We start from the raw sequence: 25,810 nt of genomic DNA, 5'->3' as shown, positions 1-25,810 counted from the left end.
CGGAGCCTCTGGAAGGCTAGGGAGGGGCTGGAGCTTGGGCTCGCGGGCCCGGCTCGCGCACGCCCTCATTGGCTCATCCCTCTGCCCAATCAGATCGCCGGTCCGCCAGCGTCCAACGCTCATTGGTCCGGGCGGCGGCGCCGCGGGCTCTGATTGGCGCGGCCTCCGGGCTGCGCGGCACGGCTCCTTCGCGGCTGGGGACGCGCCAGGCGGCGGCGCGGGCGGCTGCAGCGGCGGCCGCGGGGGGCGGCCCTTCGGGAGACCACGGGCAGGGGGCCATGGTCGCCGCGTGGGCGGTGGGCGGCGGCGGCCGGGGCTCGCGGCTGCCGCTGCTGCTGACGGCGCTGTGGGCGGCCGCCGTGGCGCTGGAGCTGGCCTACGTGCTGGTGCGCGGGCCGGGGCTGCCGGCTGCGGGGCCCCTGGCGCGGGCCCTGCACCTGCTGCTGGCCGCCTTCCAGCTGCTCAACGTGCTGGGCAACGCCGCCCTCTTCGTGCTGCGGGACCCGGGCATCGGCGGCGTGCTGCTGGCGGGCCGGGCGCTGGGCCGCGGCTGGGAGTGAGTGCGCATGCGCGCGCCCGGACCCGCGGCCGCGGGGTGTGGGGGGAGGCCCGCGTTCTAGTCCTGCCCCTTGCCCAGCGCCAGTCTCCCTGGGAGGGCTTCCTTCCTCGCGCCAAGGGCTGCCCTCCCCTCCCCGTCTCCGAGCTGGAGCAGGAAGTGAGCCAGGGGGAGCCTGGGGGAAGAGGGGCAACCGGCTCGGCCCGGGGTATTGGGGGAGGGTGGGGAAGATCCGAGCTCCCACGATACCTCCCACCAGCAGGGGCCTGGAGCGCCTCCTCAGCCTCGGTTTCCTTGTCTGTAAAAGGAGAAGAGTTATGTTAGGCCCAGACGAGATAAGGCGCATAGATAGGGACCGTTAATGGCCGAGGAGCATTTATTGTTTGTTTATTTGTTTTTGGAGGGGGGAGATGAGGCAATCGGGGTTAAGTGACTTGCCCACGGTCACACAGCTAGTAAGTGTCAAATGTCTGAGGGCACATTTGAACTCAGGTCCTCCTGACTCCAGGGCTGGTGCTCTACTTACTGTGCCACCTAGCTGCCCCTTCTCCCTTCAGATGAACATTTATTAAGCTCTCGATAGGTTCTGGGTGCGGGCCAGCATTTTGTCCATTGTGCTGAGTCCCGGCTTGTTGACCTTGAAGGGGCAGGGGTCCGGGCTCCTGGTGAGGCAGGTCCCCCTTATGTCTGTGCTCCCCGGCTGGACCCCAGGCCTGTGGGCCAGCCTGACCCCCAGTGCAGGGTGCCCTCCAGTCCCCAAGGGCATGGCAAAGTCATCATGGTGGTGGGGAGCGGCATGGGCAGGGTGCTGGAGAGAGCACTGGGCTTGGGAGTCCAGAGGCTGGGTTCCATTCCTCCTTGGCCTTTGAGATCTGTGTGACACTGAACCACCCAGCGTTCCAGTTTGCTCGTCTGTAAAATAGGACTGAAAATACTGCATTGCCTACCTCAAGAGGGGATGGTGGGTCAGCCTTGGAGTTAGAGCCCAGATTTGAGTTCTGCCTCTGACACATGTTGGCTGTGTGACCCTGGGTGAGTCACCTAGCCTCTGGGTACCCCAGGTGGCTCTCAGATCTGCCCAGGAGGAGGGAGTTTCCACATAGAGAATTCTCCCTCCCAGAGAATGGCTTTGTAAATCTTAGAGGCCATAGCAGTGGCAGCAAGAAACCACTCATAGTTTGCAGCGGAATCATAAAAAGGCTTCCCCGGGAAGGTGGCGTCTGGACTTGGCTCGAAGGGGGTTTGGCTTAGGGCTTCATCTTGCCTCCCCCTCCCTTCCAGCTACTGCTACCAGTGCCAGAGCCAGGTCCCACCGCGCAGCGGGCACTGCCCTGCCTGCAGGGTCTGTATCCTTCGACGGGACCACCACTGTCTGCTGCTGGGGCGCTGTGTTGGCTTCAGCAACTACCGGCCCTTCCTGTGCCTGCTTTTTCATGGAGCCGGCATCCTGCTGCACATCACGGCCCTTCTGGGCCCAGCCCTGGGCGCCCTGCTGCGGGCCCACTCTCAGCTGCACGCAGTGGCTCTGCTGCTGCTGCCCTGGCTCATGCTGCTCACTGGTGAGGGGGCTGGGCACAGGGTGGGGCGGGGCAGAGGGGCTCAGGAAGGCCCTTCCCCAGAGGTCACCCTGGTGTCTGCTCCCTTCAGGTGGCGTGTCCCTGGCCCAGTTTGCCCTAGCCTTCATAGCAGACACGTGTGTGGCCGGAGCCCTGCTCTGTGGGGCGGGGCTGCTTTTCCATGGGATGTTGCTGCTTCGAGGCCAGACCACCCGGGAGTGGGCCCATGGCCAGCGCCTTTATGACTTGGGCCCCTGGAGGAACATGCAGGCCGCTCTGGGTTCCCGCTGGGCCCTTGTGTGGTTCTGGCCCTTCCTGTCATCCCCACTGCCTGGGGATGGGATCACTTTCCAAACCCCAGGCTGAGGAGGGGCACTGGAGGGGAGCACGGACTGACAGAGCCCCCCGGGCTGAGGAGCATTGAAGGCTGCAGCCAGGCACCCCCCTTGCCTGAGCTCTCCAGGTTTGGGATCAAATTCTCCAGTGCCCCCCTCCCCAACCAGCAGGTCCCCACCGTCCCCTGTCCCTGCCTGGCCCTTGTCTTCCTTGGCACCCCCCATCCCCCAAGGCATGATGAGGGTGGGGCTGTTGGGCCCAGCCGGGCCTGCTCCATTTCCTGCCACAATAAAGTCTTGATGTGACTTGGGGTTTTGTTGTTTCCTGCTGTCCATGATCTGGACTCCAGCCTACTGCTGTATGGAGCCCTTCTGGCTGCCCTGGATCAGACCATGGTGGTCATTTAACAGGCCCAGAGGGGTCAGGAGTTTGGCCAGAGTCAAGTTGGGGAGCCAGGATTTGAACCTGGGCCCCACTACTGAAGGGTGTTGGTCAGGGGCGAGGTTCTCCAGGGGGCTGAGCAGCTCCCAGCTCCAGGGGAAGGGATTGGTTGGAAGGACTCCCTGGAGAGCTCCAAGGCTAGGCCCCAGGAGGGAGCCTGGCTGGCAGGGGCAGGGCCTTGTGCCAAGTAAGGAGAGGCCGAGTTACAGGATGAGCTCTTTGCCATGACTTTATTCCAATTTACTGCTGAGGAAATGGGCTCAGGTGGAGGGACTGTCCCAGGGTCACACAGCTCCAAGGTTCCTGGAGCAGGCCCTCCTGACTTAAGAACTGACACCACTGGGCAGCATTTCCTCATTTATCCAGCGGGAGCAGCTGTGCTTGTTACTTGGATTCTGAGAAGGAAACACCTGGAGATGGTCTGGGGGCCCTGTCCTCGAACTTTGGGCTGCTGAGATGTATGCAGGGCCCTCATTTTGCCCGGAAGGCCAGGTCTCCCATACATCTTGGCTTTGAGGCCCAGCGTCTGTCCCCATCCACAACCCAGGCCTCAGTTTCCCCATCAGTATGGTGACAGGGCCAGCTGGTGTTCCTTTGCGTTAAAGGTATGCAGCGAGCCAGTGTCCCACCTCTCTATGCTTGGCAGTGGAGAGGCAGCTTGGAAGCAGGGAGGTGTTGCTTCTGTTGGGTAGGGGCCTCTGGGATAGCCTGCACTGGCAAGTCTAGGAGAGAGGGTGGGCAGGCAGGCAGGCCAGCCCTCAGCCCTTCACAAAACTTCCCTTGACCACCCAGGCTAGGCAGGTCCAGGGTTCTCTTGTATTTCTGTGACAGGGCCTGGATTCCATTTAATCCTTCAGTGCCCCCAGGCTCCTCTATGAGCCTGACTGGTTTGAATTGGTGGAAGGAGGTTCTTCACTGGGTCTTTCCAGATTTCTCCTGTGTCTGTCTGTCCACCCAGGGACCTCTCTCTGTGTAGCCTTGAGGCCCTGGGGGAAGGTCCCTGAACCAGAGAAGGGGGGTTGGTGTCCAGGGATCCCAGGGCCATGTGTGACACAGTCAAGAACTGGGTTACTGTTGCCTTGGGATCATGGGATTGTGAATCCTCAGAGGCCTCTGACTCACTGACAGGTGAGGAGACAGGCTCAGAAAGGTGGTGGCTGGCCTGGGATTCAAACTCGGCCTGGCTTTGCACTGCCCTGGGCTAGCTGTGGGGGGCTCACATTCAGAGAGCACTTTGAGGCTTGTGAATTGCTTTATAAGTGTCTCTGCTGATCCCAGCATGTAGGAGGTGGTATCCCCATTTTACAGATGGGCAAACTAGCTCAGAGGGGGTAACTGACTTGTTCAGGGTCACACAGCAAGTGGCTTCCTGACTCCTGGCCCAGCACTCTGCCCTGTGGCACCCCCTGGCCGCCTGGAGATGTGAGCCCACCACCCCCACAAAGGACACGCACTTCTCTGGTGGTACCATCCCAGGGCTTTATTGCTTTGCTATCTGGCTGCCCAGTCCACCTGGTTTAAAGCTCTACGTTTTTAGACGGGGAGGCCCTGCTTCCTCCCCTCTGTCCATGGTACCCCCACCTCCACCCCCCCCCTTCTGTCTCCTGCCTTTCCTGGCAGCATCCCTGCCATGGGAGTCCCCTCTGCTGAGGCCTGATTCAGGGACAGTCCTTGGATTGGTGGGTAGGTAGGCATGGAACTGCCTCTCTGTTACGGGGCCTTTCCAGCTGGGGCTCTTCCTTTGGGCTTAGCGCTGTGCCTGGCACACAGAAGGTGCTGTTTGATCCCAAGGCTAAGGAAAAAGCTTTATGCTGCAGTCTCTACTTCCCCCACCAGGCTTGGATGGCACAAGGCTCAGCCTGTAGTAGGCAAGGAGCCCTCAGAGGATCACCTGTCTGGAGCTGCAAGGGGCCTCAGGCCATCTGGGCAAAGCCCAGAATAGGGAAGGGACACAGGCTAATGATGACGGACACCAGGCCTTGGGGGGGGGGGGCGGCGCGGCAGGCAAAGATGTTCTGGGGGGTGAGATCCATCTCACACTTTCAAGAGAAGTTCCAAGGAGCAGCTGCTGTGAGCTGGGAGGCTCCATGCCAACTGCCTCCAAAGTCCCCTCACAGGGCTGGCCTCTGCTTGCTGCCTCTACATTAAGGTCAATGCCTAGCTAGTGCTTGCTCCTGGCCAGTCCTGGGCTCAGGCAGCTACCAGCCCCTCGCTCACGGGCATGTTAATGTGAGCGCTCAGCAGGGGTGCACTCTGGCCCTCACGAAGCACCAGCACCTGGGGGTGAGAAGCCCCTTCGTTAGGTCAGGTGGGCAGAGCAGCTGGTGAGTTACCACCACTTTCAGAGACCCCACATCTCCTCTCCTAGGCCCCAACCCAAGACCCAATGCACAGAGGTCCCTGACCTGCCTCGGGGGCAACCCACCTTGATGATGTCTGAGATGCCTTTATCACTGAGACACTCCACAAAGGTCTCCATGGGGTAGCTGAGGCCTGGTACCAACATGGGAACCTGGGGTAGGGGACAGATTATGTATCCAGGTAGCTTCTATTCAGATCATACCTAGAGGCTCACAAAGACATGAGAAAAGGGAGCTGGAGGGAGGCCTCCAGTGGGCCCTGGGGAGGAGAGCCAGGTGGGGAACCATTGTTGGGAGGCTCGTAAGGCCCCCTGTGGGAATCAGGTTCCCACCTTGAAGAAGGCCCGGGGCAGGGTGTAGAGGGACTCATTGTACAGGAAGGAGACCAGCAGGCCCATGGCAGGGCGGACAGCAGAAGTGTTCTGGAGATGAAGGGTCAGCTTGAAGGTGGGCCCCAAGCCCTGAACCTGGAGGAGGCACAAAGTTCTTAGACCTGGGTGCAGAAGACCAAGCAAGACACTCCTCTGCCACCATCCCACATCCCCTTCCCTGAGTGGGGGCATCGAATCCAATCTAGACCTTGTGCCATGCCCATGATGCCCTGGACAAGCTGTCCTCCACCCTGTCTGAAGACATCCGAGGACTGGACGAGGAGCTCATTACCTCCTGGGGCTCTTGATCCCCATGACCTTCATGGATTTGTACCTTGCCTGTCCAGCCTTTGATTCCCCATGCCATTGCCAGCACCCTGTGACGACCCCCAGAAACCTCACAGATGAACATGGGATTTCTAGGACCTCACTCCACCAAAGCAGGACCACACCCAGAAGTCCAGTGGCTTGCCCGGGGTCACACAGCCAGGACGGGTTAGTGGTGGTCTTCCTGACTTCCAGGCCAGCGTTCTATCCCCTGAACTTTACTGCTTCGATTTTTAAACATGACTAAGCATGCCCTCCCCCTATTCTCCCATCTGATCCTCGGGCTCTAGGAAGGTAGGTAGGACTCTGTCCTAAGGGCACACAGCATTTCTCATGATTCTTGGTCCAGTGTTCACTCTCCCCCAGATACCCCAGCCTCCCTAAGGGTCATCTCCTCTTCCTGAGGACAAGCCTCCTCAGCCTGAAATGTGCCTTCACTGATGCAGCTCTCAGTGGCTCTCTCACAAGTCTTGGTGGGTGTATTTCAGGAGCCATCATGGCGACCATCAGGCCAAGTCAGGCTCTCAGCCAGCAGAGTCCTTCAGTGGGTGAGAGCTGCCCAGTGGTAGGACCTGGCAGCCCAGGACCTCCTCCCCCTGCCTTGGGGATGAAGTGCTGGGGAAGATTTGGGGGCAGGGGCCTCAGATCACCCTTTACTGACCTATCTCCTCACACCCGCCCCCAAGCCCTTTCCCTTCCCTTGTTCACCACAGCATGCAGCTTGAGGGGCTCCCGGAGGCTGGCGGACACAGGATTCAGGCTGGACTCCAGAGCCTGCACATAGGCACGAGCTGCCCTCAGCCGGAGCAGATAGAGGTCCATCTGGAAGGCTCGGTGCATGGCTGCAGAAGGGAGGGGCACAAAGGGGTGGGGATGGCATCCAGGTGCCCAAAGCTGTCACTTCGGGGGGATTCTGGGAGGAATGGAAATGGGACCCAGAGGGTGGCGGTATCAGGGCAGCTTCCAGACACCAAGAATATGGGCAAAGATGGAGAAAGCAGACAGGTGGGAGCCAGCGGAGCGCTCTCCCCCAAACCTAGGACCGTCAAAATGCCTGCATGAATGGAGGGAAGAGCCCAGGTCTCTCACCAGTGCCAGCCTCTCGCTCCCGCAAAGTCTGGTCCACGTACAGTCTGGTCTTTCGAGGCACATTAAGCCTCAGGGCTTGGGCTGGGGGCGGGCCTGCCTCTCCAGCCCCTTCCCCAAACACTGCAGTTCGCTTCAGAATCTTGATAACCAGGCCCCCGCCTAGGGGAAAGGGAAAGGGCCAGAACTGCCTGGGGGAGCGGGGAGAGCAGTGGCTCACCCCCTCCTCACCCCTCCCCACCAGACTCACGCCCCCAGCTCATGCTCTCCCGCTGACCTCTAGTGGTCATGATAAGGGTATTATCCTCTCGCCCGTAGCGGCCAAAGCAGAGGCTGGTCACTGCATCCTAGGGGAAGATACCAAGGATGGTTGAGACAAGAGTAGAGGAGATAGCAGGTGTGAGATATAAGGAGAAAAACCCCAGGCTGGGGGTATGGAAGGGGGCAAGAACAAAAGGGAGCTCCCCACTCCCCCAACACTGAGGGCTCACAGGGGTACGGATGATGTTGAGAAGGGCCTTGTCTCGGTAAATGCGCATCTCCCCATTGGCCAGTCCAGCCATGACGGCCTGCAGACCCCGGGAACGTTGTTCCAAGAGACTCATTGTCAGGATGGGTGCTGGCATGGGCACCGTCCACAGCTTCTTCCCCTGTGGGTGAGCCAGGGAGTCAGAAAGCCTCAGGCTGGAGATGAGGGATGATGGGCAGGATGTGGGCATGGGTGGGAGACAAGCTATGGAAGGAAGATGTTCAGCAGTTATGAGCACATGAGCTTTGACCCTGAGGCCAGCACCTTGTGGGTGAAACTGTGGAGCGTGTCCTGGGTGCTGCCCACCACCAGGGTCTTGTGAATCCGGACGAGCCCGACAGGCTGGGCACTGAGCTCAATGCAATATTTTGGGCGCTTAGAGTCCCTGTGGGAAAAAGGGCATCAGGTTTCCGGGCCAGAAGGACCCTCCCTCAACTCCCCTGCGTCTTCCTGTCTCTTGTCCAACCCTTGCTCTCAGCCGCCCTCCTGCCCCTACTCGGGGACACACATTAGGATCCAGAACCAGTTCCTAGGCCCTGACGTTCCCTGATCCCCAACTGAAGCCTGGCACCTTCTCAGGATGTAGATGTTACCGTCCCGGCAGGCAGCCGTGAGCCAGAATTCCACGTCAAATTGCCCTGACGCTTCCAGAAACACAGGGACACTGGGCAGGTTCATCTGGATGGAAAGGAACCAACGTCCTGCCTGGCTCCTGGTAGGCTCACCCCATCCGTACCCTTCCTTGCCTACCCCCCCCACCTGGCACCTTCCTAAAGCAGGGGCCTTAACCTGGCCCAGGGTACCCCCCCGCCCCGCTGGCTGACCTTCGTCAGGACAGTGAAGGCCTCGGGGTCCAGCACCAGGAGCTCCCGGTTCTCAGTCCCCAGCACCAGGCAGGACACAGCATCCTCATCGGCCAGGTTCTTCTTCAGGATGGTCATGGTCGTGATGACTGTCTGGTGGGCAAGGAGCCATCAGTCATCTGCCCAGAGCTGAGCAGGGAGAGGCTGGGAGGAATGTGAAGAGAGTGGGGGCGGGAAGGGGTGGGGGGCGCTGTCTATACCTGCCGCTTGATGGGCTGAGTCTTGTGCTGAGCAACAAAGGCTTCCATCTCTCCCAGCTCCAGGTGCAAGAATCTGAATGTCAAATACCTCTCAGATACCCTGGTTCTGAGGCCACGCTCCCCACTGGAGGTCTTGGAGGCAGTGGATGCTCTCCCTTCCCCCCACCTTGGAGGAGGCCAAGGCCATGCCCTCTTCCCCATGAGCTTTGTGCCCTCCCTGCTTCCAGGCTCTGGTTTCCCCCCCCCAGGGTGGGAGCTGATATCCTAGAACTGGACAAGGGACAGAGGGGCCTTTGCTTAAACTGCTCCGAGTGCAGGGAGGGGCCTCCCTTTTCCCGGAGCCCCTTCTGGATCTTAGGGGTTGGGAACCACCTCCCACCTCAGAGGGGCCTCACTGTGTTATCTCTGATGGTTTTTATTATTATTTATCTCAGGCATTTGGAGAACAACAGATGTCACTGGCAGGACCCTTTGGGGTTTACAGGTTGGAGCTGGGGCCCACCGAGGCCTGGGGATTAGTGTAGAGGTGGGACTGGACCCCAGGTCTCTCCCAAGTGCAAGCATGGCCCTCTTTCCACTACCTGACACTCCCAGATAATGGTCATCTGGGCCACTGTCTTGTCCCCTCACTAAGTGCTGAGCTCCAAGTAGGCAGGGAGCACATGCTGTCTCCAATCATGGGTGGGACAGCCACCAGTGGGACTTGTTAAAAATGGAGATTTATTCCACAGATGAACTGGTCAGGATGGCCACCGAGATCCCTGTCAGTGTCCTAATTCTGTGGTATCTAAGCAGCTTTGACACCAAAGTGGAGCCCAGGGCTCTGCGCACAGTAGGAGCTTTTCAAGGGTTTGCTGTTGGTTCTGAACGGGCCTCACCTCAGGGACTGCGAGGACAGAGGTACCTCGGCTTTCTCCCTGTAAGGACAGGATGCTGAAGTCACGTGGGTGAAAGAACAAAGCCCAGGGGCAGGAAGACAAGGACAGGGACAGGCTTCTCACCTGATCCCCTCCAGCATCTCCTTTAGGGTCAAAGGGTCAATCCGGTCCTGTGCCAAAAGGAAGAAGACTCCACAGCTCAGGGCTGATCTCTTAGAAGGATGACCAGTCACAGCTCCCACAACGCAATGCAAGCCTGTCCACAAGCACTCTACCCTGGGGTGTCCCCAACCCCCCAAACCCATGGCCTTTCCCCATCCTCCTCCTTTATAGCCCCTCTTCTGTTCCCCCCTTTTCCTCACAGGCTTCTTCTCATCCCTGTCTACATTTCTACTTTTTTCATCCAAAGCATTCATTTCCCTCAAGATGCAACGGCTTTCTCCCTTTTCCTAGTATCTCCACCCTAGAACTGGGCTAGGGGCCAGCTAGTGTTCCTTAGCCCTCCAAGGGGCCTCTGCCATGCGCCCCTCAATAGCTATGCTGCCGGAAAAGGTGGGCTGTGTGAGCATAAGTGGGCAAAACCAAGGCAAAGAACCTGCCTCAGTCGAACCAGAAGCTGCAGGCTGTGGATGGAGGGGAGAAAGAGGAAGCCTCTGCTTTTAGGAGAGAGAAGCCCTGAAAAGGATGTTACGGCCTCTCTGATACTTACTGTCATACCTCGGTACTAATGCCCCCTACACACAACCCCCCCCTCAGCTTCTTTCACTTGTTGGTTTAGGGTGATGAATGGAATCAAATTGCAAGGGAGACCTGATCAGGGATCCCCTTCCCCCAGTTGCAGTTCCCTTTCCACCCCAGAACCATCATTTTTCTCTTTTAATTTCCTTCTGGCCTCTTCTCTGGGACCCTTCTACCGCAAACACCAATCCACCCTTCTATCACCAACACCAATCCACCTCCTTGGCTTGGTTCCAGAGATCCTGTTCCAGGGGGTTAGGAGGCAGGGGAGGCAAGCTGAATTTGAAGTAGGGCCGAAGGTTCTTGTAGACGTACACACAGGGGCCAGAGGCCAGTGCCAATGCTGGGGTCCGAGGTTCGTGGGGTTCCATGAGAAAAGCAGCAGCAGCCGATGGCAGGGCAGGCAGTGGGCTCTCAGTCAGCACTGAAGGTCCTTTGAACACCTTGAGTCTTGGCTGCCGACCATTAGGACCTAGGTCCCCCACTACCAGCTATGAGGGAAAGGGTCAAGTAATAAAGATGCTTGCCACTGCCCCCTAAGAACAGAGATTTCCTTCCGACTGGCAGCTGAAACCTTCCCAGGACAGTGGGAGCTCCTGAAGGACAGGCACTGTCTGACTTCTGTTTCCTTAGCACAGAGCTTAAGAAATGCTTTTTCATCCATTCACTCACTCAGGCCCCCTCCAATAGGTGCTATAGAGAGGAGGGGGAGACTGAGTTTCAGAGCTTAACAGACTTTTTACCCACAACGGGAGGGAATCATCATTAAGGGAATTCCCTCCAGCCCCCCAGCTGTGAAGCCTTGGGCACATGGGCTGGGCAAGTCAGAAGACCTGGCTTCTCTCAATTCAATGACCCTTGCAGGGTCAGAGCCTAATGGTTTTCAATTCTGTGACCCAGGCTCACACTGGGATGAGGCAAATCTCTTAAGCTCTCTCTAAGCCCAGTTTCCGCCAAGGGCCTGGACTAAATGACTGCTGAGCTTCCCTCCTGCGCTAAAGTTCCACCATTCTGGTGATTCTTAGTGGGCTCAGGACACTGATTCCCCCGACATTTCTGCAGCTTCTTCACTGCCTTCCAAGGAGCATTGGGCTAACCCCATGTCTGGCAAATGCTTATCAAGCAAACAGGAAGCTGGGGCCGAGCGCTAGGCCCTCCCAAGAGCCGCTCACCTTGTACTCGCCATCCCCGTGGAGATCCGCAAGTGCTAGAAAACAGAGTGGCTCATAAGGATGGGGGAGGGTTAGAGGCGCCCGCACAGGCAGGCTCTGAAGGGCAAAGCCCCAGAGCCAAGCTGGGGCTCCTCATGAAGGGCACCCCCTTCTGCCCATTTCCCAGGGCTGGTTGAAGTAAGCACAGAAAGAGAGAAAGAGACTCACCAAGGCACGCAGAGAAAGTGTGGATGTTAGCCATGGGGTCATAGTGGGCATCCAGCCATTTGGAATTGACTTCAGTACTAGAGAGAGGAAGGATGGAAGGGGCTTTCATGGAGGGCAGGGAAAGGACCCAAACACAAAGTGTGGGGGTGGGTGGGCAGTAGGGGGGGGCGTCACTGGGAGGGAGCAGAGGCAGGACTGAGACTGGTGAAGGTTCGGGGCTTACTGGTGGCTGGGAAGGAGAGAGCCAACGAGGAAGCTGGGGGGATTCATCATGTGGAGGAAGAGTGAGGGACAAAGCCGACAATGCAACGGTGGCCAACCTTCCACCGAGATCCTCTGAGGCTCTACGTTCTGATCCTAGAACCATCCGCACTGTAACGTTCTGAGGTTCTAAGCCTCCAACAAATGTCCTACTTCTGGTGTTCTGATATCGTAATGCTAGCATCACAACACTGTTTATGTTTTAGGCACCCCCGTCCCACCTCCAGCACGCCGAGAGTTCTAGTGGCTACATTGTTAATGTTCTACGAGCCCCCGTCCCACCTCCCGCGGCTCACATCGCTACAATGTAACAGTTCTAAGCCCGCGTGGATCCCCACAACACGCCCGGGAGGGCGGTGCTCCAACTCTGCGGCTCACTTGACAGAGGAGGAAACTGAGTCCCCAGGCAGCGCCGGAGGGACTTGCCCCGCCCCGCGGGGTGTAACTAAGGGTATCAGGTGGGGGGCGGGGCCGGGGGAGGGGAGAGCCGGCCGCTCCACACCCCCCCGCCACAGAGGGACGGGGTTCGGGGGCCCGGACCACTGGGGGTCGGGTCGGGGCGGGGGTCACCTCTCGTTGCAGCCGCTCGCAGAGTCCCCGCTCGCCGCCATCTTATCCACCGTAACCCCGGACAACGGGCGCATCCTTCCCGCCCCGCCCCGGCGCCCTCCTTAAGCGGTCCGTCGGCGCCGGGAGCAGCGTAACAAGGTTCCGGGCGGAACTACGGGGACCGCCCTGCGCAGCCGCAGAGCCGCCTGCTGGCCCGCCGGGACTGCGCCTGCGCCGACCTGCTGCAGGGTACTCCCGGAGCATTTCTTAGTGCAGTAATTGCGTCTTTGGCCTCAAGGTCACGGGCTCCTCGTCAAGGCTCTCCCTGTTCGGAGGAGCAGCTCTGACGTTCCCTGTTCTAATGTCCCTTCCGGCCCTGACCTTGGAAGTCCTATGTCCCGTTCTCCACACCATTCTAATGTTCTAAGGTCCCTCCCACCTCTACTATTCTGTGTTCTAAGTTGGAAGGCCTTCCTCGGTTTGGATATTCTATATTCCCAGCTCTGACATTCCACGTTCTATGGCGGGTCTACCCCATTATTCTATGTTTTAAGGTCCTTCCCACCTCTAATATTCTAAGTTGTCTCGGCTCTGACACTCTATCTTCTAAGTCTTAAGGCCCTTCTCAGCTCCAACATCCTATATTCTAAGCCTGAAGGCCCTTCTCAGCTCTGACATCCTATGTTCTAAGCCTTAAAGCCCTTTTCAGCTCTGACATCCTATGTTCTAAGTGTCCGCTTTGACACTCCCAGCTGCCTTGCCACATGCTATGTTCTGAGTTGCCCTCTGCCTCCAGAGTCTCCCCTAAGTTCGGTACAAAGTACAAAGGACATCTGACCAGGCCCTCCCTCTCATCAATAAAGTCCCCTGCTTCCGCTGCCCTCCAGGGTCCAATGTAAACCCTTTGCTTGGCCGGCCCCTTTCCAGTCTCCTCATGCCGTACTCCCCTCCTCCCTTCATTTTCTCTCCAGTTACAACAGCTGCCTTGCTGTCCTTAGACCCGGCTCACAGCTCCCCAAGCCTACAACTGTGGCCCTGTTCATGGTCATCTCCTGGACTGCTTCATGTCTCAGCTAAAATATGGCCTCCAAGAAGCCTTTCCTGCTTCCCCTGTAACCCTAGAGCCCTCCCACCACTGATAATCTCCTTTGTCCTGGATGTAGGTTGTCTGTATGTAGTGGTTGGCCTGTTGTCTCCTCCGTTAGAGTGGGAGCTGCTTGAGGGCAGGGGCTGTCCTTTGCCTTTCTCTGTACCCCTGGAGCTGAGCACAATGCCTGACCTTAATAAATGCTCGCTGACTTGACCTTCCTGTTCTGACATTCCATGTTCCACATCTCAAAGACCCTCCCACCTCTGAGTCCTGTGCTGCCCCCAGCCCCCTTAAAGCTCGCTGGTCACACCTGGAGTCAGAGACCCAAACCACAGGATGCCATGCCACCTGCCCCGCCACCCCAACCCAAACCACAGGATGCTGTGGCCCCCCCACCACCACCAAACCACAGGATCCTGTGGCATGCAGACCCAAACCACAGCATGCCACGGCTCCTGGGCCAAGCCACAGGATGTTGCGGCCCCCACCATTACCACCAAACCACAGAATGCTGTGGTATCCGGGGCACAGATGTGAGGAAAAGGAAGCTCGACCATCAGTGCTCCCGTTTAGATAGCTCTTTAAAGATTATAAACCACTTTCCTCACAACAACCCTGTGAGAGGTAGGCAGGTAGAACCATCCCTGGAACAGAAAAGGGAAATGACTCGGAGAGAAGAGATCTACCTCCAGGTCCCTGGTCAGCCACCCCCGTGGGCCACTCTGGCTGATCCTTGTGTGGAGATGGAAGGCGATGGCTGGCTGGCAGCTCTGCGGGCCAGGCCCTGCTGCTGCCACTCTGCCCTGACTACATCCAGGGCAGGAGGCCCAGCCCACGTCCCTCCTCAAACCCCAACAGAGGGAGGGAGGCAGGGGCTCAAGTGAGGAGAGCAGGATGAGGGCAGAGCTGCTGAGGACTTTCTTCAGGCCTGGAGGGCCGGGACTTCTTTGGGGCCCCTCCAGAAGTGGGCGTCAGCCTTAGCCAGCTCAGTGAGCACCTCCTCTAGCTTAGGCCCATCCTCAGGGAAGCGCTCTGAGAAGGAGCGAATGAGGCCAGCAGCCGAGGCCTCGTACTCAAGGAGCTGCACCTGGGAGCCTATGGAGAGAGAAGAGCACCCTCAGCGGAGCCCGTGCCCGCTCACCTCGAACCCAGCCCAAAGCCCCCTGCAGACACCCCAGTGAGCCTCAGGAGCATGACTGCCCAGCCTTCCTCCTAACAAACGAGGAGCAGCAAAGCAGAAAGGGCCCGGCACCTGAGAGTCAGGAAGCATTGGGCTTAAATCCTAACATGGATAACTGTGTGCCCCTGGGCAAACCCAACTCCGTCAGCTGTCTAGGCCTCAGCTTCCAGATTGGGGGAGCCAGTCTTCCAGGAACTCTCTGACTCTCCGACACTCAGCACCTGGGGCAGGGCCTGAACTCTGGGGAGTCAGGGTGGGGGAGAAGAGGGGGCACGAGCCGCTACCTTCAAGGCAAGTATTGGGCTGCACGATCAGCTTGCGGGCCTCCTTGCGAAGCAGCACCGTCTCCCGGAGGGCGAGGAAGTTTTCCGGGGCAGCATCAGTGACGGCGGAGTATCCCTGGTACAACGCCCGTCCGGCAGCCACATCTCCTGTGGATTTCAGCACCTGGGGAAGGGAGGAGAAGGTGGCAGGGGTCATCTGGCCGAGTTTACAAATGAGGAAACTGAGGTGCAGATTAGGGGAGTAAGCCTCCAATTTGAGGGCTTTTTAATTCTCCCATCAAACAAGCAACAAGCATTTACTGGGCACTGACTTGTGCCAGGCATCACGGGAAGCACTGGGCATACAAGACAGCATTGTCTGTACCACAAAACAGATGCCAGGTGATTGGGGGGAAGGCCCTGGCAGCTGGGCCATCACGAAAGGCAGAGTTTAAGCCAACCCTAGGGATTCTGAGAGGCAGGGGGGAGGAGAGAGGGCATTCCAGGCCAGGGGGACAGCCTGGGCAAAGGTGTGGAAGAGGGAGATGAGATGATGACCTGTGTCTGAAGGCTGAAAAGGCCCTTGTGTGTAGCAAAGATGGAGTGGACCCCCCACATGGGGGGCCCCAAGTCGGCCCAGCCGTGTGGCCTAGGCTTGAGGATTAAGTGATGGGCAAAGAGCAGAGATGAGGAAAGAGGAGGGGGACAAAGGGAGGAGGGCCACAGATATGCAGAGAACAGAGGGAGCCTTCCCTTACCTGGAGTCGCCGCAGGAATCTCTCCAGGGCAGGTTTGCCAACCGAGTGGATCTTGTGCCGATCCAGCCGTACCCGGGCATCCGGGCGCCCATCGGAGCCAGTGGTGGGGACAACTGTGACCAGTCCCTCTCCGGCTTCCAGCAGGACCCTCAGGATCACAAAGCGGGCCTGCATGTGCGCCTGCAGCAACAAGGATTCCGTTCAGGCCTCTACCAAGGGGCTCACCCCCTCCCTTCTGCCCACCTTCTCTTGATCAGCCTGGGCCACAGCAGGGTGGGAAGGGATGGAGTGGGGGGATGGCCAAGAGACCACAGAGGGGCAGAGTGTGTGGGCAGCCATAAGCTGCCAATGGTTCTCATGCATGCCCACCCTCCTTCCCCCCACCGTCCTGGTCTGACCCAAAGCCACTGTGCCACACACACCCAGACACACCACACACACTAACCCCCACCACACGTAAACATTTACACCAACACCCCACCATATGCACCCACGTACAATACACACCCCCCCACCTGTCTCCAGCTGGATGTTTCTGGGGTGTAGAATTCGAGGCCGAGCAGCCCTGCACGCACCATGTTCAGCCAGTTCACATACACTACGTCCTCAGCCTCGGGACCATCCAGCCCAAAGATCCTGGGGGAAGCATGTGAGGGCTGAGTGCTTCCCAGAGCCCCCTGGCCCTGCCTCTGGCCCCCACCCCTCGTAGGCCTGGCCTGGGGCCCCAAACCCCACTGGTCCTGCCTCTGGCCCTTACCCCTCATAGGCCTGGCCTGGGGCCCCAAACCCCACTGGTCCTACCTCTGGCCCCCACCCCTTGTAGGCCTGGCCTGGGCCCCCAATGCTCCCGACCCTGCTTCTGGCCCCCACCACTCGTAGGCCTGGCCTGGGCCCCCGAGCCCCCTGGCCCTGCCTCTGGCCCCTACACCTCTGGCCCCCACCCCTCGTAGGCCTGGCCTGGGCCCCCGAGCCCCCTGGCCCTGCCTCTGGCTCCCACCCCTCGTAGGCCTGGCATGCGCCCCCAAGCCCTTTGGCCCTGCCTCTGATCCCCAGCCCTTGTAGGCCTGGCCTAGCCCATCCTTACTCCAGGACACGGGGGTGGAGACAGAGATAGAGCCCCACGCTCTCAGCCCGGCACTCCTCATAACTGGATGCGATGGTACTGAATTTGCTGTCCCAGGTTTCTCCGCTGCGGTACCAGCTCCTGATCTGGGGTGGGGCAGGGGAAGCCTGGTAACCTTGGCCAGCCACTCTGCCCTCCCCAATCCCCCCCCAGGATCCTCCACATGATCTTTCCTCGGGCCTCAGGGTAACCACTCCCCACTGCTGGCTCTCACCTGCTCCCCCCTCCTCAATCCCCTCCCAGGTGGCAGGGAACTCTCCAGCATTCCCCACACGTGCTTCCCTCGGGCCTCAGGGTAACTGCTCCCCACTGCCGGCTCTCACCTGCTCTCCTGTTTCTGGGTTGGTCACAGTGTTCTGGTCAAAGTTGAAAGCCCCTTTCTCATCCTGCAGGAAGAATCATTGGACAGAAGGGTGGGTTCCCCACACCTGAGCATATCCCGTGTCCCAAATCCAGCACCTGCAGGATAGGCTCTGGGTCAAGAAGACCACGAGAGTGCCTTCCACTCCCTCCCTTCTGCCTGAATCAGTTCTATCATTAGCCTTTGGTTTTTGTAACGCTTATCCCTCCCTTGAAACAAACAAAAACAGTTAAGTAGAACCAACAGATCCAAAGAGTATGTGCCACTCCTAACCTGTAGCCCCCCACTTCCATCTCTGCACCATGATCTTTCATGACTTTTCCAGACTCTTCTATTTTTTTAGACACATGTGGCCCCATCTCCAGCTCCTCCACCCTCACCACAGAGGCACAAGGGAAGAAGGTGGGACAGAGGGCCATTGTGGGTTTTCCTTGGGTTCATGGATTACTCTCACAGGCAAAATCATTTGGTGGCTAAACTTTGGGGGCTAAACCCTATGGTGTCTCCCCTGGGACATCAGACACCACCTATCTTGGGGTTTACAGGACAGGAAATCACCCAAAATAAGAAGGGGGAGATGGGTTGCTACCTACACTTGGGGAGGGAGTACCCACATCCATGATATCCCCAATCCTAAGCCCCGGCCCCTCACCTGCACAAAGAGCTTCCCGCTACCATGGCCCAGCAGCTCGTGCAGCCCCACCTGGACTTCAAAGGACGGCCCTTTCCAGCGAATGAATAGGTCCTGCAGAGGCAGAGGACCAGTGTCCCCAAGTCCTCCCCTCACTCCCAGCCCTACCCTGCCCCCCATGGCCACCCTCCCTCACCTTGTCCTCTTCCTCCAGGAAGGTAAGCTTCTCGCGCTGGGTGGCGTAGGCCACGGCCAGCACGTTGCCCAAGGACACATTCTTGAAGCCTTCCTGCTGCCTAAGGTCGTCATCTAGAGGAGGTAGCATCACGGGGTGGGGGAGGGGGAAAGAGGGAAATGGAGAGGGGGGACAGGGGGAGGAGGAAGGGGGGAGGGGGAGCACCGACTATGGGACAGGTGCTGGAGGAACAAAAGTGAAAGCGGGGTAGTCCCTGAGTTCAGGAGTGAGTGGGGGCTGGGAGCACAGGGAGAAAGGTCACAGGACAACACTTAGGCTCTAGACACAGGGAAACAAAACCACAGATTGAGAGTGCTAGCCCAACCCCCTCCCTTTATGAGGAAGCTGAAGCCCAGAGCTCAAGGGGCCGGTAGCAGAGCCAGGAACAGGCCCAGGGCACTGGGACCCCAAAGCCCCTCCCCCAGGGCTCCTGTGCCCCCACATGCCCCCCTCCCCCAGGTTTGGGGATGCCAGGGAGGGCCATCCTCCCCAGGGGACCACTCACAGTTGGGGATGTTGATGCCGGCAGGGATCCCGGAGCCAGCAAAGGTGAGGACATCGAGGGAGGTGAAGTCAGGGGTGAGGAATTTGTCCTTCTCAAAGGCCGGGGGCCAAGGAAGCTCCTTCAGTAGCTGCTCGGCACTCTCCACCAGGCGCTCAAACTTGGCACTCATGGACTTGTTCACCACAGCTACAAAGCCTGAAGGCCCAGAAACAAAGGGCTGGAGGGTGGGGTGGAAGCCCCCCTCCCCACTTTCTGCCTGTCTCAGGTGAAGGCCTCACCTACCCACCCACCAGCCCAATGCCCAGAGATGTATAAGGGGACCCTGGGGGCAGGTAAGGAGCCCAGCAGGAAGCATACTGATGCTGGAGGCAAGCCCTGGGTGACTGGATGGCTCCTGGTCCCCGCTGGGGCCTGGGTTTACTTCACTGGCCCAGATGCTCCCCAAGGCCATTCCGAGCTGACCCCGTGGCCCCAGGATGACCCCCTTGGTGCCACTATGGTGAGGAGGGGTTTGCAAGAGTCTCCGTTCCCCGCCCCCCCACTGGAATGGGAGCTCCCTGAGAATAGGCCTTCCTTTGTATTCCTGGCACTTAGCATGGGGCCTGGGAACACTTCTCAGTGGGTGACCCAATGGTCCCTCTGGCTCCAGAGCTCTGGGCCTAGCACCCCAATCCTAGCATGTGACATGGAGCTACCTTCAAACTCTCCCCGGGAGCCGAAGGGGTCTCGGTAACTCTCGATGAAGCCAATGTAGCTGGGGAGAGAAAGGAGATGATGGAGCCTGGGAGGCGGGCCAGGTGTAGGCCAGGGAGCTCGGGGACCCTTGGCCCTCTCACCTCTCCACAATGGGGCCCTTGTCCTGAATCCAGTGTCTGGAGCCCTTCTTGTGGGCCTCGATGGAGCCCTGCGTGAAGCTCTCCACATACTGGCTCAGCATCTGCTCCTGGTGGCTGTTGGCTGCGTAGGCCTAGTGGGGGACAAGACCAGAGGGGTCCCAGCTGTCTTCTGGGAGGTGCCTTGGCTTCCTTTGGGCCCCGCCCTCTCCTGCCCCCATGGGATACTACCTTGGCTTTCTCCAGGTGCTCCACCACCTTCTGGAGGAGGGGGGAGTAGTCTCCTCGGGTCACCTGGAACTGGCATCCCTCAAATTCGTAACTCTTCAGCTTCGGCGTCATGTCAGAGTCTGAGGCGGCCTCTACAGGGAACAGGAAAACATCAAATAGGAAAAAAGTGCCTACTGTGTGCAGAGCTGGTGCTAGGTCCCTGCCCTCACAGAGCACAACCCAAGGACATCCCATTTCCTAGAAGGGCCAGTGGAGAGGCACAGGGGCCTCAGGGAGGTGAGAAGCAAGAAGCCAGAAGCAGGAAGCGGTGCACCTACTGTGTGCCAGGCTTGGGACATACTAAGGGCTTTTTCATTCACTAGTGTTCAGGACACAGGGGTAAAAGTGAAACAGGCCTGTCCTCAAGGGGATGACTTTCTAATGGGGAAGAAAGCACATGTATATTCACATGGACATACTGAGCCCACGGGACACAAGTCAACAGTAATCTTGAGGGGAAGGCACCAGACTAGGTGGCGGTGGGGGGGGCTGGGAGAGGCCTTCTGTTTGAACTGAGGCACAGCCAGGGCAAAGAATGGGAGGTGGGAGATGAAGGGTTGACTGTGTGTGGGGAATACCAGCAGGCCCAGACTTGAGAGTGAAGTGGGGAATCACATGGAAGAAAGCTAGGAGGGTGGGTAGGGGCACCCCCCCCAGGCAGCCTTCCTTGCTGGGCCAGCACAGCCCTGGATCTGTTTCCTGACCACAGGCCTCCACAGCCTCTTGGCAACGCCTCTCATTACTCTTAGTCCTGAACTCCCAGGCTGAGAAGAAGCAGACTATTTCTGCTCCAAGGGCCAGCTTCTGGAGCCCCTCCTCACACCCCACCGAGGAACCAGCTCAGGGCTCACCTTCTCTGAGGATAGAGGCTAGGCGCACCTCAAAGCATGGCTTCCCGTCTGCATCTGCCCCCTTGAACAGCCTTGTGTTGTAGGCACTGAGATTCTGGAAGAGAGCAGGAGGTGGGTGTCTGTGGGGAGGGGGGAAGAGGCCCCCACGTACCCACACCCACAGTCCGGGCATCATCCGCCCTCCCAGGCTTCCTACCTGGGAATCCAAGAAGCTCTGGGCCAGCTTGGCATCTTCCAAGGTACAATTCTCAGAGAAATACGTGGTGGTGCCCTGTTGGGGAACAGAGCCCAGTATCAACAGCAATGCCAAGAAGGACCTCTGAGGGCCAAGAGGCTGTGTTAGGTGCTAGAGCACCAAGGACAAGAAAAATGGCCCGGCCCACAAGGAGCTAACATTCTGTGGGGGCACAGGTGAGGAAACACAAGGGAGTCTGAGGAGGGTCAACAACCTGGGGAATCACAAAGGGTGTCCCATAGGAGGGAGCTCCTCAGTGAAGCTTTGAAGGAAACTAGGGAGGAAGGGGAACAGCCCAGGTAAATGCATGGAGGCAGGAGATGGAACACCCTGGAGAACCCGAGATCCCCTGCCTGCTTGGATGAGACACTGGAGGAGAGGGGAAGGCGATCTTCCTAAAGTGCAGGTCTGACCATGCTCCCCCCTTTCTCCAAACTGCTGCACTGGCTCCCTGTTGCTCTTGGGTCAAGGTCAAACTTTGGAGGATTGTTGTGGGACCCAAGGAAGAGAATTCAGGTAAAGGCCTTTGAAGCCTTTATATCCCCTGAAATGTCAATGCCATGATCACCGAGGACCCCTGGGGAGCCCCTGCCTTGGCTCACTGTAGCCCTGGGCACCTGGGCAGGCACCTCCCCCTGGAAACACCTCAGCCGCTCCTCACATGGGTGAGGCACAGACAAGGTCAAAGTGCCCAGCCCCACCCCCAAACACCTACAATGAGCTCAGGGAGGGAATATGGAGGGGGCAGCCCTGGGGCTTTCAGCAACCAAAGGCACCCAAGGAGGGACGTTCCATGCATGACGGACAGGCAGTGTGAGCAGGGGCGAAAAGGGTAGCACGAGTCCAGTTTGGCAGGATTGTAGAAAGTGGGTGTGATGGGGCAAACACCAACCAGTCAGCCTGGTACTGAGGCCCTTCCCAGTCTGGCACTGCCCTTCATGCTCTCACCATTCTGGCCAAACTGATCCTGGGGCTCCTTACTTGAAACCCTCCATCTCCCACCTCCATGTCTTTGTCCCCTGTGCCTGGCAGACTCTCCTCCCTCACCTCTATCACCGGGAATTTCCACTTTCCTCCTGAGCTCAACTCAAACACCTCCTCTTACACCTAAGCCTTCCTGCTGCCCTGAGCTGCGGAAGACTGCAGACAGATGAGAACACTGAAGCTCATGCAAGTTAAGGGCCTTGCCTAGAGTCATGCATCTAATGTTAGAGGCAGAATTTGAACTCAGATCCTCTTCTTTCCAAGTCCCACCCAGTGACCCTACAGCTGCTGCCACTCTCCTCTCCAAGTCTGGCCTTCTTCAACCCAGCTCCCCAGTTCCCTTCGTCCTCCTCAGGGACCCTGCCCTGCACATCCACATCCTCACCCCCTCCCCATAGGCTCCTGTCCACTGAATCTTGCAGAACGGAAGGAGAGCGAACCCTGCTGGGCTTGCCTCCGCTCTGGTCCCACTGTCCCATAGAAGGGGCCAGAATTCTAGAGTTCTGGACCCTGGACACCATCTGGTCCAGGAGACGTTAACCTGGACCCCGCAAACAAACACCCAACATCTTTGTTTTTACTCACCTCTACAGAAATTGAGCATTCCTTCTATTATGACATGAACCATAACATGTGACACTAAGGAGGGGCCCCCAGGGCTCCCCACAATGCACAGAGGGGTCCAGGACACAAGCGAAGAGAAGAACCCCTGACCTCATCCACTCCCCTCTTCTGACAGAGAAAGAGACCAGGGCTGGATTTGCAGCCCCGCCCCCCCCATGGCATTGTGATGTCTCGTGCCAATTAGACACTGCTTCTCTTGTAGATACGAATGTGTGCACATGCACGTGCCCACACCCACACATACACTCTCTTTCACAGTCCAAGGCAGAGCTGGGGCATGAACCCAGGCCTGCTGGCTCCCAGCCCAATGGCTCCAATCCAGGCTCTCACCTCACTTCCCAGGCCCAGGTGGCGCTGCTGGGGCTCCAGAGAGAACATGAGGTTCCCACACACCTGCCAGAGCCCCCCAATCTCTTCTGGGTGCTCTCGGGCAGCTCGGCTCCCCAACACTAACCGTTCCAGCTTCTCCTGCACACAAGCAAGGCGGGGTGGGGGAAAGAAGAAAGGGGTTCGCGTTCAGGCCTGTATGGTCAGTCACTCCTCAGAACCCCCAATCTGCCCCCAGTCTTCCCCTCCTCTGGCCCCCAAATAATACTATGAGCCCCAAACAGCTCCCATCAGCCCCTCTGACCCTCTCCACTTCCTGCCTCACCTTGGGCAAATTGGGGATGAACTTGGTGTCCCCAAAAGACTTGTAGTTCCCCATGTTGGCGTAGATCCCTGCAGCATAGACCAGGAAAGCCTGAAGGGGCAGGGAAGAGGTCAGAAATCGGGGCCAGGCATGCAGGGTCCCTCTGACCCTCAGTGGTCTGCCCAGAGCACATCTAGGCTGCCAGTGCTTTAGGAGGAAGGCAAGGGGTGTGTCTGCAATGTGTGATTGTGAGCACGTGTAGGGCATGGGATAGGAAGGGGTGGTGACCTGATGGCAAGGACCCAGGGCTTGGGGAAGAGAAGCCAGGATAACTGTGACCAAGCCCTGCGACAGACCTGATATTCATCTTCTGTGAGACCCTCCTTCAGGGCACAGTCTTTGAGCTGCTCAGGGTCCTGGGCACGGAAGAGGCGGCTGAGCAGAGCATAGATGTGGGGGGCCTCAGGAGAAGTCTGAAGTAACACAACCAGACCCCCGTACCAGGAGGCCCGGGACAAATGGTGCGCATAGAGCCGCTCCGTAGGGGACAGCAGTCCAAAGGCTTCACGGCAGTCGAGGCTGGCCACGCCGATGTCATTGGGGAGGATGTACTGGGGGTCTGCCATTGTGGCTGCCAAAGTGAGGAGGGGACAGAAATGAGTCAGCAAAGCATTCCTTAAGTGTCTGCTCTGGGCCTGGGTCTGTCAGGCCAGAGACAGTTCTGGAGAGGACACCACACACCCACACATGTCCACATAAAACATACACAGCATGACATGAAGGGAAGGCCAAGCCTTGAAGGGATTCTAGGAGCCAGAGGAGGGGAGGGAATGGTACATACAGGAACGTGTCTATGTAGGAAAGTTCCAAGAACATGAATTTTGTTTGAACATGAGGAAAACCTGCCTATGAATGAGTGGGATGGCGTGCCTGGGGAGGCCTTAGGGCACATGCCAGACGGCCACTTCTCAGGAATGTTCTGTGACTCTTGGCAAGTCAACCTCTGCCTGCTTCAGTTTCCTTATCTGTAAAAGGGGATGAAATGGGGGGGGGGGAGGAGCTGTAAGGCACTTTGCAAACCTTAAGGCAGGCGCTGACCACGCCATCGACTGTCGTGTTGTGACTGTTACGGGGGCTCCTTGGGCTAGGAGCTGGACCATGGGACTGCTGAGGCCCCTTCCCCTGGCAGACCTGGGGGGGCGACCTCTGGTGTGTCCATCTCTGCCCCAGCCCTGGCCTGCCCTGTGGAGAAGGGGCCAAGGCCTCCCATCTATACTCCGGCCTGCCCTGGGATTTCCCCTCCCACTCCCTACAAGGCTCTGGAGTGGGCAGGTGGCAAGCCTCCAAGCCTGCGTGCTTTGTCAGATGGGGAAGCCACCCTGATCTCCCGGGCAAGGGGGCAACCTTCCACTTCTGACCAGTACTGCCAGTGCCAGAGCCAAGCCTCCAGCGTCTTCGTCAGGGTCTGGCATGGCCCTGGCCCTGCAGTGGGCTGACTGGCCAAGGAACGGACCGGCCTCTAAGCCCCGTTCTTCTCCCCCACTCTTCTCCATGTGTCCCCCCTCCCCAGTAGACTGTGAGTTTCCTGAGGGCAGGGGCTATTCCATTCATCGCACGGGCGGCAGGCGCAGCACACAGTTGGTACTTAATAAATGCGCGCTCCTTCGAAGCCCCCAAGGTTCTTTCTTCTCCATGCCCTTTTATGTACAGTGACTTGGAGGGACCCGCCAGGCTCAAGTCCCAGCGCTGCTTGGGCCTCAGTTTCCCTGGGTGGCGAGTGGGGGCAGTTGCGTTTTCGCACCAGCAGGCACACGGGACGCCCCCTGGCTCCGTTCCGATCGGGGCCCTTCCAGGGCTGGGAGATCCTGGCCAGGGTGCAAAGGGGGGGGGGGTCCCTGGCTCCCGGCTGCACCCCCTCCGCGCCCTCTCCCCCCGCCCCGCCCGCGCCCCCCGACGGGGTGCCCTCACCTGCACCAGCGGCTTCTCTCCCTTACTCCCTCACTCACTTCCTGCTTCCGGCTGCCCATTCATTGGGGCCTCGATTCGCCCGCCCCCACGGCCCAATCAGTGTCCGCTCTCGTCGTGACCGGCATGTCCAGGGACCAATGAGCGCTCGGGTCCTTGTCCCGGCCCCACCCTCCTCCTTCCTCCCTCCGCCTCCTCCCGCACGTGCTGCCAGGGCTGCCGGGGATTGGCCCTCCCGGCGGCTCCCCGCGGGGGTGTTCCAGCCTTTCCTCCCCTGGCTCTGACACTTATTGGCTCGGCCTCTCTGGGCCTCAGTTTACTCATCTGTAGAACGAGACAGTGGCCCTAGAGGAGGGGCCCTTAACCTCTTCTGGGGTCATGGACCCCTTTGGGGGCTGGTGAAGCCATCATTAAGTACATCGGGCAAGATGAGAAACTAATTGTGGAGTCGGTCATCAGTCGCATCCGACTCTCCCTGAGACCCCACTGGGGGGTTTCTTGGCATAGATACTGGAGCTGTCTGCCATTTCCTTCTCCAGCTCGTTTAACAGACGAGGAAACTGAGGCAGACAGGGCGAAGGGACCTTCCTGAGTCACCCAATAGTGGGGGGGAGGGGCAGATGGAGGATTCCAGCCCACCTTCTGTGGTTCTTGTCCTGGTAAAGCCCTCCTTGATCCCTAAGCCTGAAGTGATCTAGGATGGTAGACTCAGATGCAAATATGCAACCCTCTCTTTAGTCCAGGGTCTTGAACTAATTAATTAATGTGAATTATTGTACATGATCCTCCCTGGCCTTCAGTTTCCTCCCCTGTAGACTAGACTGGCCGTGAGGGGCAGGCA

The 25,810-nt window shown here is 58.6% G+C and overlaps 3 protein-coding genes across 6 annotated transcripts; 1 reads left to right on the top strand and 2 right to left on the bottom strand.

Moving 5' to 3' along the window:
• Positions 1-278: 278 nt before the first annotated feature.
• Positions 279-2,753, top strand: ZDHHC24 (zinc finger DHHC-type containing 24). Its single transcript, XM_036764128.1, has 3 exons — positions 279-556; positions 1,838-2,115; positions 2,204-2,753. The coding sequence occupies exons 1-3, from the start codon at positions 279-281 to the stop codon at positions 2,476-2,478; spliced, it is 831 nt and encodes a 276-aa protein (XP_036620023.1). The 3' UTR covers positions 2,479-2,753.
• Positions 2,754-4,346: 1,593 nt separating this feature from the next.
• Positions 4,347-13,691, bottom strand: BBS1 (Bardet-Biedl syndrome 1). Of its 3 annotated transcripts, XM_036764075.1 has the most exons (18): positions 12,452-13,691; positions 11,844-11,977; positions 11,621-11,697; positions 11,414-11,448; positions 10,460-10,732; positions 9,627-9,673; positions 9,504-9,542; positions 8,626-8,698; positions 8,387-8,518; positions 8,134-8,240; positions 7,827-7,947; positions 7,525-7,683; positions 7,311-7,380; positions 7,037-7,195; positions 6,656-6,789; positions 5,582-5,716; positions 5,315-5,401; positions 4,347-5,166 (listed from the first exon to the last, which is right to left on the bottom strand). In XM_036764075.1, the coding sequence occupies exons 2-18, from the start codon at positions 11,891-11,893 to the stop codon at positions 5,080-5,082; spliced, it is 1,785 nt and encodes a 594-aa protein (XP_036619970.1). In that variant the 5' UTR covers positions 11,894-11,977; positions 12,452-13,691; the 3' UTR covers positions 4,347-5,079. The 3 variants fall into 3 exon arrangements, with proteins under 3 accessions (XP_036619970.1, XP_036619968.1, XP_036619969.1); XM_036764073.1 differs by lacking the exon at positions 11,844-11,977; XM_036764074.1 differs by having other exon boundaries at positions 11,844-12,510.
• Positions 13,692-14,083: 392 nt separating this feature from the next.
• On the bottom strand, positions 14,084-25,033 carry DPP3 (dipeptidyl peptidase 3). 2 transcript variants are annotated; one of them, XM_036764200.1, is made up of 19 exons: positions 24,973-25,033; positions 23,911-24,029; positions 23,361-23,635; positions 23,026-23,115; positions 22,704-22,841; positions 20,727-20,801; positions 20,531-20,624; positions 19,641-19,771; positions 19,413-19,543; positions 19,272-19,330; positions 18,577-18,771; positions 18,033-18,145; positions 17,858-17,950; positions 17,168-17,230; positions 16,806-16,930; positions 16,237-16,357; positions 15,722-15,901; positions 14,985-15,147; positions 14,084-14,615 (listed from the first exon to the last, which is right to left on the bottom strand). In XM_036764200.1, the coding sequence occupies exons 2-19, from the start codon at positions 23,954-23,956 to the stop codon at positions 14,443-14,445; spliced, it is 2,265 nt and encodes a 754-aa protein (XP_036620095.1). In that variant the 5' UTR covers positions 23,957-24,029; positions 24,973-25,033; the 3' UTR covers positions 14,084-14,442. The 2 variants fall into 2 exon arrangements, with proteins under 2 accessions (XP_036620095.1, XP_036620096.1); XM_036764201.1 differs by lacking the exon at positions 23,911-24,029 and having other exon boundaries at positions 24,973-25,031.
• Between the last annotated feature and the right edge of the window lie 777 nt (positions 25,034-25,810).

Source organism: Trichosurus vulpecula, chromosome 6 (assembly GCF_011100635.1).
Source record: "Trichosurus vulpecula isolate mTriVul1 chromosome 6, mTriVul1.pri, whole genome shotgun sequence".
NCBI lineage: Eukaryota > Metazoa > Chordata > Mammalia > Diprotodontia > Phalangeridae > Trichosurus > Trichosurus vulpecula.
This window is presented reverse-complemented; position numbering and strand designations above follow the sequence as displayed.